Source organism: Myzus persicae, unplaced genomic scaffold (genome assembly GCF_001856785.1).
Source record: "Myzus persicae strain clone G006 unplaced genomic scaffold, MPER_G0061.0, whole genome shotgun sequence".
Classification (NCBI taxonomy): Eukaryota; Metazoa; Arthropoda; class Insecta; order Hemiptera; family Aphididae; genus Myzus; species Myzus persicae.
In genome coordinates this window covers 220845-233646 of record NW_019102665.1, presented here as the reverse complement: position 1 = coordinate 233646, position 12802 = coordinate 220845, and the positions used below count along the sequence as shown (strand labels likewise).

The 12802-nt window shown below is 26.7% G+C and overlaps 1 protein-coding gene across 1 annotated transcript; it reads right to left on the bottom strand.

Annotated features, from left to right (window-relative positions):
* Nucleotides 1-4308: 4308 nt before the first annotated feature.
* Nucleotides 4309-8639, bottom strand: LOC111032917 (odorant receptor 46a-like; the record flags this gene model as incomplete). The annotated part of the gene is made up of 5 exons (XM_022313401.1): nt 4309-4374; nt 5835-5993; nt 7256-7381; nt 7840-7939; nt 8617-8639. Coding segments are annotated over 5 exons (474 nt in total), but the record flags the coding sequence as incomplete, so codon positions are not given.
* Between the last annotated feature and the right edge of the window lie 4163 nt (nt 8640-12802).

Genomic DNA, 12802 nt, shown 5'->3' with positions numbered 1-12802 from the left:
ATATTAATTATAATAACATTTTCTATACATCATATCATTTCAAAAATATTTTAAATCATATTGATCTATTCATAGGCAATAGGCATACGAAATTATCTACCTTCATGATTTTTTTTAAAATTAAAGTCGATAAAAAAATGTTCACTTGTTTCAAAAAACTTGTAAATGTAATAATAAAGTTTTCCTCCTAAGTTGTTGTTAGTGGAACTTAAAAAAAATTTCTAAGTAAATCCGAAGTAATTTTCTTTGAATGTTCGAATTAAGAATTTTGATAAAATTCTTAAAAATCACGAAAATCAGCAAAGCATTTTGAGTTAGAAATTCATTTTCGTTTTTCTTTCTATATCTAATATTTAAAAATGTAATACAAGATTTTTTATTAGTTTGTCTACCTTAAACAAAAACAATTTCCAACGAAGAATCAAAATTATGGAAGTTTGAAGTTGAAATTTTTTAACACAGGATTAACACTCGATTTCTTAAATAGAGATTTTCTTATTTTGTTGTATTTAAAAACGAATTACTGTAGATACTTGACATTTACAACATATATTTATTTCATCACTTCATATTGGGTCAAAAAACATAAATATTCATATAAGCATTTAAAGTTCAAATTTCGACAAAATTTTTAGAGGAAAATTGAGAAATGATTTTGCAGTTAAAAATATATTAATTGTTCAAATTGTATAGTCAAGGATTGAAAATTTAAAATGAAGTTCAAGTCATTTATTCTGAAACCAAACAATTTAAAAAATAAACATAAACACAGGTTTTTTATAGTTATTAACTACGGCTACCGTACTATTAATAAGCAATAACAGTATAAAATATCCTAGACTCACATACCGGCCACTCTCAGAATTTTTTTTTGTCTATAATGATATTTTATTATTGAATTCAAATTTAATTCTATCCATTACAGCAACATTCTAGATACCTAATGTGCAGCAGAGTGACATTCACTCAAACATTTTTTTCAGTTTTTTTTCTAAAAATATGATACAGTCTTAACCCTTGAGAAAATCTTAAAATTGCATTACAAAGTTTCTAATTTTCTGTTACAACAGCAGTTGAAAAATAATAAAAATACAAATGAATTTTTTAGTCATCGGTTATTTTATATGTAATTTTGTTGAAATTCAACAATAAGATGACTATAAAAAAAAACTGTGTTTACATATTTTTTTCGTTTTTCTTCAATATTTTTTTGTTTTTTTTTTTATGTTTTTAAAAAACTACAGATAATTTCAATGTTCGACCTTCCGAAGACACCAACTAGAATCGTAGCCCTTAAGCCTTCGTTTTTATAAAATACACCCATAAGGCCATAAAACTATGCAACTGCAACTTTTTATTATTATACATCATGAAATTGTATACAATATTAACGAAAAAAACCCCGCGTTTAAACTCTTTATTCGCAGTATTTAAGACTCAACAATTTTTTTTTTTTAGGTACATAAATAAGCGGACGAAGTTGATGCATATAATATTATAGATACCTTCATGATGTATAGTGGCGTAAAATCCAATAAATATCAAGGACGAAAACCACCCAACCATAGGTCGAATAGTTGTGTTTCGTATGTATTTAGAACCAGAAACATGATACCTAATAATTCATTTATATAATTCAATTTTAATTTATTACAACAATTTATTTAGTATTTTAACAATTAAACTTTAAAGTAAAACCAATTAACTACAGAAACAAGCCCAAGTTTAATCTGTTGAATGTTAGCTTTAAATAATTCGCTCAGAACCGCTTTAATTTTTTTATGGTTGCAAATCTAATTTTTTAAGAATGTTTGTAGTAAAACGGTTTATTTATGTCAAGCTGCTTAATTTTTGCTATTTTTTAACCAGTTTTCGACTACATGGTATTTAATCTATTTCATTATTTGTTGTAACTCAAATAAAATTAACCAAAAAAACATGAAATATTCACCATTATATATCTTTTATAATTGCACTTTGTTTGCTATAACACACTTTTCAAAATATTTCGACTCTTTTCGAATTATCTGTATACATTTTAATCTAAGTATTTTATCTATAATTGTCTATATTAAAATATCTCTGTTTCAACAGCTTGAAAATTTTATACAAGGTTTCTGATAAGTAGTTCATACTATTATAAAATAAACGAAAAGATACGTCGTATTATTAATAGTAAAATATTATTTAATTCTATAATTTGTTTACGTCTTTGAACATGTTGTACAGCAGTTTGTGTATGCTTATAATATATTTATTTATATTTGAATTCCTAAAACTGTAGTATATTATAGTAAATTAGCTAAACAAAATTACATATTTATGAAGTACCAAGATTAGGTATGTGGTTTATATTGTATACCTGGCACCTATTCAAATACCCAATGGACTCATTGTTGAAATTCATATTTTATTTCTCTATAATATGTTAAAATATTATAACAAACATTTAAAAAAATGTCTTATCTTATTATAAGATACTATAATTTCTAAAAATACACATTTTTTTAAAAGATATTAAACATTATGTAGTAGGTATCACTTGTTATAAAATAAAAATTACTTAACCGAACAAAATATTTTCTAATGTAATAAATGTATTTTCCCGGTTTTGTATTTGGAAATATATTTATTTTACTGTCTAGTCTTCAACTATTTCAAGAGTTTGGTGCATTTCAATATTTATTATAGCCAAGCTTGATAATCCATATCCATAATCCATATCCATCATACATTCATGTGACTAAGCAGATTTTTTATTATTAATTTTAAGTTTGAAAGAGGCAGATGTGACTGACATAGTAATAAATATCCTTGTAGTTGTAAATACATGAGAGAAAATAGTTGGTTGAGCAGAATAACTAATAATCTTTTATTGTCATTTATTTAATGTCACTTATATCATCCTTTGAAACAAAAGAATCTCGAAGACTCATTATATGACGTGTTAAGTCACTGCGTATTCATCATGGTACTTTTCTATGAAATCATACGTTGACGTAATTTAAAGTTATTTTGTTATTGAAGTTATAATATTAAACTTTATGAAATATCAAACTCCTCAATTATATTCTTGGTAAAAAAACGAGATATTAGTAATATTACTTCGATGGCGCGTCGTTAACTGTCGTCGTTATTTCTCAGGTTCTTGTCCAGCACACAATATGACAAACAATGGTTCATCGACGGGATAAAAATGTTGGGTCAACTCAATCTCATGGACAAAGTGATTGTACTTCGAATTTCGAACTTTGATTTCCACCAATTCCTAACATAGTAAAATAAACATGATTCTACCTAGTACCTATTATAGTACCTAGTATATCCTATTTGTACACACATCGTGTCTAATATTAGTATTTCTACTGCACTCGTGTTCCAACTTTAAAAAAAACAACATTATAAATAAATCAATTTTTATTGTGAGTGATTTAATGGCCTTACATTACATGGGTATTTAAGGCTTGGGGATCGTTAGTGTGTACATCCACTTTTTGCGGCACTGTCACTTTTGACCACGAATTAAATAATTACAAAACAATAATTTTATTTCTATGATCTATACAATAAACTCTATATAAATTGTTACATAACCATAATTATCTATTTACCGTTTTTTTTTTATCTTGGTAAATCACTGCATGGGAACCGAACAGTTGTCAACATAGCATGGCCCTCATGCAACATCGCTTATTAAAACAAATATATACAACATTATTGGAACTGTCATGCAGGCATATACCTCCCTCAGACAAATTGGTTTATATTCGCATACATCACGCTCCAATTTGGTCTGAAATAGACCTCAAAACAAGCCGGCTTCCAGACAGCTATTTCCCATTGCCACCCGATTCGCACTGAGGGTTTCGTCCATTCGCAGACCTATTATCTCAATAAATTGTGAGTGATTTAGATAACTTTCAGAACTAGATTTTCACCGATTAATTCGGGCAACACAATAAATGAACAAATACTATTTTAAGCACATTTAATGAACACTGGTGTCTGTTGTCACTTGTTACACATAATCACCACCACTGACCATATATTTTTCTCATACTGTGACTTATATATTATCGCTTAGGTAACCTAGTTTTTGTTTTGCAACATCTGCTAAAACTTACTGATTAAGACTTAAGACTAAATATTGTTACAAACACGTTTGGTTAACCTAGTTAATAATTTTTATATTTATGCATGAGAGGTTTTTCCCGAGTTATATAATATTTAAATTTGACTAGACAATAATCTAATAATTAGAGTTATGATGCAAAACATTACTACATTTCAAGTATACATGAACTAAATTCAATCAACATTTTTTCGTATATAATTTACTAAAACCGAAATGACTGTGTAGCAATCACCCACTGTCTGTAATAAAAAAATAATAGTAAATATTGATTATTACTTTCAAAAAACATAAATATCCTAATTATTTGTTACCCACTTATTACAATTTATAAAGAACCGAAATATATTGACCAATTATTAATTTTATTATGTTTTATACATTATAAAATTTTGTAAAAACCATAAAATGAGCAAATTGTATTTACAGTAAAACCTCTCTATAACGGAATCGCTTGGGACCAACAATTTTTCCGTTATAAAGAGTTTTCCGTCTTAGAGAGGTAAAAAAAAAATGTTTCAAGAATTTATGTATGTGTACGTATGTATTAAAAAAATTATATTTTAGGTAAATACAATTTATACAATTTTGTACACATTCAGCTTTTACATTATCGCAAGCCAACGCTATCCAATTGACTGCATCCAAAACACTTATTGATTTAGCGAGCTGATGAGCTGAAGAACAATTATCCATCTTGCATAATAACGATTGTAGCAAAAACTTACGATAGTAAGACTTGAACGTGTAAATCACTCCTTGATCCATTGGTTGGGTGATCGATGTGGTATTTGGGGGCAACATAAGTATTTTCGTATTAGATAGTTCGATCTTTGGGTGACATGCAGCATTATCTAAGAATATTAGGACGTTTCTATTCTGAGATCGCATATCTGCGTTAAAATAACGCAACCACTGCTCCATTATCTCTGTTGTCATCCAGGCTTTTTTATTAAATTTCCATATGACAGGTAACGAAGAAATGTCCATGTTCTTAAAACACCGTGGTTTTTTAGACTTGCCAATTACCAATGGCTATGTTTATACTTATGTAAGTGTATGTAATTTATCTTTAAATAATTCTATTTTCCGTTTAACAGAAGGTATTTTTACTAATTGGATTACGAACATTTTCCGTTTCCGTTTTGTAGAGGTTCCGTCTTAAAGAGTTCAATTTTATATATTATTTGAACCGGGACTATTGACATTTTCCGTTATAAGGAGGGTTCCGTCTAACAGAGGGTCCGTTATAAAGAGGTTTTACTGTATTTTACATCTCTGGACTGAAATTCGTATTATACGTTTTTCTTATATTGCTGCAAGAATATTAAAAAAGTATTAAAAAATGTATGAAAAGATTTTTTTCTAAATGTTTGATACAAATAATTGTAATAAAATAAATTTTGTTATTAATAAATACCTAAATTATGTTATATATTCTATAGAATTTTATATTCTATATTGGACCTATATATTAATATAATATTTATATCATCATTTTTCAAACAAAATTAACATGTCGAAGTAAATATTGGAAATATATTTTATTATATTTCATTAAATTAAACAATAAACCTAAAATAAATAATTACCATGAACAACTAATAACAAATAAGTTAGGGATTATGGTTGTTGGAGTATGGTTATAGAAGTGGTAAATGTTATATGTTGAATAATAGCTATGTTAGACATAAGTACTTACTTTAAAAAACATTTCCAAGTTTACAATTTTAGTTCTGGTAAATTTTAATTTTTTGTAGTTAGCATTATTCAACTTCATTGCCAATAATATCAATTTTTTACATTTCATATCCATTTCGGTCCAATTACTGCTGTACAATGCGAATACTATTGAATCTTTCTTTAATAAAAAAAATATACAAAAAAATAATGGCTGTTTTAAACCCGGGATTTTAAAATTCATCGAATCCGATAATTATTTTACAGCCTGTATGTTTATAGTTTTTCTTCCAAAGTATGGAAACAGAATTTTCTTATTTACAATTTATTTATCTCTGTGTTCTATATTCATTTATAAACATTATATTTAAATGATACAAAATTTAGGCAAAAGTCATAGATACAGCCCTCCATAATATTTTGATAGATAAAATGATATATTGGTTCATACTACAGTCTTAAGCGAAAACGCAGTAGGTCATCAGAGAACGATTATGAGAAAAACGCGTTTTTGTGTTTTATATTTTCATAAAACCATAACACCTTGTACATTCTAATTATTTAAATATGTTATATGTTTTTCAATGTAACTTTACCCAACGGGTGCAATGACACAATAATAAATATGATTAAATTTATTTTTAACATGATATTTTACTTTTTACGTTGTACCTTAGTTTTGGTATAAACTTTTAATACTTAATTCAAAAGCAAGAATGCCGTGACTCGTAAGTAACGATTTCTGATATTATAAAATTATTTATACATTTGAATATTAAATTCACAAAACAAATACGTTATTCTTCGGTCAATTTATAAATAAATAAAAAAATGATACATATCCAATGTCGAAGATGTTTATTATAAATAAATTGTTCTGATAGTCGACTTGTTTTGCGATACGTAAACCGGTCCATGTTACTAAGCCAAAATACCGTCAATTATAATTTGCACTGTGTACTAAGATAAAATACCGTGTCTTCAACAATACTTACGGCGTTAATGCTAGTAAACACGATTTTTTCTACGATTTTCGAAGTTTTAATTATTTGATTGTTACTTGTATTATACATTTGGAGTAATATTACAAACATACGGCATATTCATCTACACAAGCTAAATTTTACAATAATTTATTTGTTTTTAACTCTTTTATATATTTTTTGGGACCTAGGGCGTTTTTGCTCATGACGGTGGCATACATTGTATGATTAATACATATTTAACATAATTTCAGTACTATTTATTTGTAACATTAACTGGTATATTTAATGCTAGTGTATCTATTGCCTTATAATAAATAAAATAGTAAAATATGAAATAATATGATGTATGATTTATATTTTTGTGTTCATTTGAATAATATAACGGTAAGTAATAGTATAACAATTCATAAGACATACATGCCAGATCAACAATTAATAAATAAAACATATTAATTACTTGTTTGTGTATATTTCCAAATAAAGAACAAATGATAAATAATTGAATCAATATTGAAGGAATTGTGAACAACAATCTTGTTAGTACAACTGCTGAAGCCTTAAATATCTCAACGTTTGAGAAACTCTGAAATCATTTTACTTCACATAAGTTATAACTTCCTAAGTTATAGTTCTAAAATACTATGCACCACACTTATACACTTATACACTTCAATGAATCTAATATTTTATTAATTTTGAATGGAACTGGATGGTGGATAATTTGAAACAATTTGATAATTTATTAACAAAACGAATAGGTAATTCAAAAAATGATTGATTTCCTATAAGTACCTACCTACCATCATTATAAATTAAGTACGGAATCTAGCAATTTTTATGAACATATTTTTTGTAAAATGTGTTCCTACATTGGAGGGATAGAACAATACTACTACAACTCATATAATACTTGACGTGCATTTATCGGTTTAGCATTTAAATCACTATAATAAATTGTGCATGCACTTTTAATATTAAAACATATTGAATTGATGTGACAATGTTATTGTAATCAAATCTACATATTACATCATTGTTTACCATTATGAAAGTAATCCAAAGCATGATGGCCAAGAATGATGATACAAAAATTTGTAACAACATCACTGGTCTGTATCTTGTTAAAAAATCTTCATATTTCCTAGGAAAAAAAAGAATGTCAGAGCCGTTTTAAGTCATTTGGATTAACTTAAGGTGATACACTCGGCAACCGACACCTAAAGGTTAACATTTTGAAGCACCGCTCAATTCCCAATATAGTTTATAGTAAACCGTCAACTTCTTAGTAGTTATTTAGAATGCTTATGAGGAAAGTATTTTAAAAGTATTCAAAATTCTGTCCAAGACTGAATAACACCTATCCAGTGTTTATGAATGCCGTTAATTTAAACACCAATATTACGTTTTTTGAAAAATAATAATTTTTTTAGTAATTTTTAGTTCGAGTAATACTGTTAATCATAATTAAATTGATATTACATGTTTAGTTTATATTATACATTATACTTTAACTTTAACTTTAGACCGTACCTAAATTATCCTTGATACGTCGACATAAAAAATTAATGATTATTTTCATGCATATTTAGTAATTAAGTCTTATTTTTCGGTTCCAGGTCAAAATATCTAAGGCTCAAAATATCTCCTGTTAAAAATATCTTTAATGCAAATAAAGAGCATTATTGGTAAAAAATATATTATTATATCGTATTTTATAATAATACTGATATCTAAAATGATTAACCTAACCGAAGTAAGTACATTTTCTAGTAATAATGTTTACTTAATATTAAGAAAAAAAATAAAATTAAGACTTACTCCATTATTGCTTGATGTTGTATTATAATTTTTTTTAATTCATCGTATATTAAAATATTGTGTTCATTAAGTGTTATCTTTTTATTTTCTTCTTGGTTATCTACAAGAAAATAAAACAAATTGTTCATATTTCAAAAACTCAGTAAATATTTAAAGTATGAGCAAATTTTGGAATGCATAACGGCATATTATGTTTTTTTTTTTAAGAATACTTAATCGATCAACGAATTTAATTTAACTATCATAAAACATACGTCATATATTGTAGACATTTAGTTTTAGTTGTAAATATAAAAAAAGAATGATCAGAAAAAGGAATAAATGTTAAATTTAGAACTCATTACAAAGATAAACACAAATTAATGAAATGAAAACAAAAATGATTTTTACTGAAATGTCAAGTTTTGAATTCTTATTAACATTCTATACACCACTATCTTACGTTGGGTTTAGAGAAGTAAAATTAAAGGTGAAACTTAAGTTTTGAAAATCTACATTTACAATTTTAATCATAGAAATCAACAAAATTTGCATAAATACGAAAACCGAAAACTACTGAAAACACGTAGGTATACACTATTCGATATTTCGATGTACCTTAATGTCATACTCACCAATCGGGGAATGAGTGTCACGATGTGGTTTGTGTCCGACCAATTCAAACGCAGAGCAAATGATTTCCATCTGACAGCACATACCAAGACACACCAAAAACAGGAGAATATCGAACATAAAGTATATTGCTAAGTTCAAGACGAAGAATAATAGCTCGATGAAGTAGAACGTATAATAGTGTGCGTTGTACATTTCATCGGATACAGTGACATATAAATTCGCAACGCACTCGCGGTAATACCCGATTGAACCGTCGTGATTTTCGATTTGTACATAACCACTGAATGCCAAGGGACCTATCGCAACACTGAATAAAACCATGAAATTGATTCTCAAAAAAATGGTCGATAACCATACAAAACGTTCTCTCCAATGATTCACAATATGTGTGTTCCGGTTCCCGAGCGATGAAAATTCAACGCGCGTGATCGACAGAGAATTCCATATGTCGTCTGAGTAGCGGACGACAAACCATCCCTTGTAAATTATGAACAACGTGATAAGTGACTTCCAGAGAAAATCTATGCTTACAGGTATATTGACAGTCCAATAGTACAGACCACTAAGGATCAGTATTATCGTTATGGGGCACACGTAAAGCAAAACGCATACCATGCCAATATGATAGATGTTTCGACCCCGAAATTGTGCTGTTCCAGGATCTATCATTTGATACAAACCTGTAAGGTTGGCCAACTTTAAGTTGAAAATATTATTCTTCTCGTTTCGAATATCCATCGTCAAAAATTTATCTTTCGGTCTTCAGGGGAAAAAAAGTCAGTAGGCCTCACTTATATAATCAAATTATTGTTACCAAACTCTAGTTTAAATATTTTTAATTAAAGTTATTATAAAGATTTTTAAGTCGATAATTATTGCACGTCTTCAACCGTTCGTCATCATTCAAAAATAAAAATTATTGGTTATTATAATTTTGTCGCCCTGTAGCTATTCATTTCACTAAAAAAACCTGGGTTCCGGCGATGCTTATGCTATTAGAACACACAAATGTCTGTAGCCATCCACCATTCTACACTTGTTCAACAAATTATGTATAATATTTATGAATAATTTATGCAAGATTGCAATGAATTAAGTACCTATAATTTATTTTATATTCTTCTGCATCTCACTTTTCTTTGGTCACTGCATTGACATTCGTATTATCGTACATGGCCATTCTAAATTATGCAACCGATACTTTTATAATTATACAGTTTGCATTTATGTGACCGTGCATAAATTATCCACGGAAACTACCAATTAATTTAGTATGATACTAGTTAATTATAATTTGATCGATTTTTTCCAGAATTTTCACGAATATTTTCAAGCAAATTTAAGCTACGATATTAGTAAAAACGTTTATTCAAAATACTGCCTAACATATACGCTATTAAGTATTAGTGAATAAAATTTAATTTTTCTTACATAGTAATATTTTTAGATTAAAGTGTGCATTAATAATAACAAAAATTACAACATTTTGTATGGGCTGACAAATAATACATACCTATAATATTAGATATTTTCGTCAAAAATTAATTTAAACTACTCAATGCTATTGTTTATACAATAATAAATTATTAAATCGCAATAATATCATAAATATATGTACTTTCTACCTCATTATAATAATATTATAGGTCTCCTCTCAAAATCGTTTCTCTGTATACATTGATTTTTTATCATTGAAATCAAATTTAACACATACAGCGTTCTTTTGGACACTCAATGTATGGCAGCCCACTTGCACTTGCTCACTTTTTTACAGGAATTTACTGGACACTAACTAATTACAAAACAATAAGCTAATAATTTTTTTATTTTGACGACATACAATAAAAACTATGTATAGACTATTACATAACCATGATTATCTATTCACAAGCTACTACTACAATAACACGTTATACCTAACTTAATAAGTAATAAGTTATAAGCAATTTAGATGATCTTGGGAACTAATCTTATAGTTATAAAATATTAAAATTCGACTAAATAATAGGCTTATAATTAAAGTAATAATGTAAGGCACAACTAAATAGTAAATTTAAAAAAAAAATTAAAAACATGAACAAAATTCATTCAACATTTTGTTGTATATATTTTACTAAAACTGAAATAACTGTGTAGCAATCAACCATTGTTTGTAATACAAAAATAGTAGTAAATATTAATAATTACTTTCAAAAAATATATATATCCTATTTATTATTTACCTACCTATAACAATTTGTAATGAACCGAAATAATTTGACCAAATATTTATATTATTATTTTTTATACATTCTATAAAGATAATGAAATTTTCACTGAATATTAATTATAATAACATTTTCTATACATCATATCATTTCAAAAATATTTTAAATCATATTGATCTATTCATAGGCAATAGGCATACGAAATTATCTACCTTCATGATTTTTTTTAAAATTAAAGTCGATAAAAAAATTTTCACTTGTTTCAAAAAACTTGTTAATGTAATAATAAAGTTTTCCTCCTAAGTTGTTGTTAGTGGAACTTAAAAAAAATTTCTAAGTAAATCCGAAGTAATTTTCTTTGAATGTTCGAATTAAGAATTTTGATAAAATTCTTAAAAATCACGAAAATCAGCAAAGCATTTTGAGTTAGAAATTCATTTTCGTTTTTCTTTCTATATCTAATATTTAAAAATGTAATACAAGATTTTTTATTAGTTTGTCTACCTTAAACAAAAACAATTTCCAACGAAGAATCAAATTTATGGAAGTTTGAAGTTGAAATTTTTTAGCACAGGATTTTCACTCGATTTCTTAAATAGAGATTTTCTTATTGCGTTGTATTTAAAAACGAATTACTGTAGATACTTGACATTTACAACATATATTTATTTCATCACTTCATATTGGATCAAAAAACATAAATATTCATATAAGCATTTAAAGTTCAAATTTCGACAAAATTTTTAGATGAATATTGAGAAATGATTTTGCAGTTAAAAATATATTAATTGTTCAAATTGTATAGTCAAGGATTGAAAATTTAAATGAAGTTAAAGTCATTTATTCTGAAACCAAACAATTTAAAAAATAAACATAAACACAGGTTTTTTATAGTTATTAACTACGGCTACCGTACTATTAATAAGCAATAACAGTATAAAATATCCTAGACTCACATACCGTCCACTCTCAGAATTTTTTTTTGTCAATAATGATATTTTATTATTGAATTCAAATTTAATACTCTCCATTACAGCAATATTCTAGATACCTAATGTGCAGCAGAGTGACATTCACTCAAACATTTTTTTCAGTTTTTTTTCTAAAAATATGATACAATCTTAACCCTTGAGAAAATCTGAAAATTGCATTACAAGGTTTCTAATTTACTGTTACAACAGCAGTTGAAAAATAATAAAAATACAAATGAATTTTTTATAGTCATTGGTTATTTTATATGTAATTTTGTTGAAATTCAACAATAAGATGACTATAAAAAAAACTGTGTATACATATTTTTTTCGTTTTTCTTCAATTTTTTTTTGTTTTTTTTTTTATGTTTTTAAAAAACTACAGATAATTTC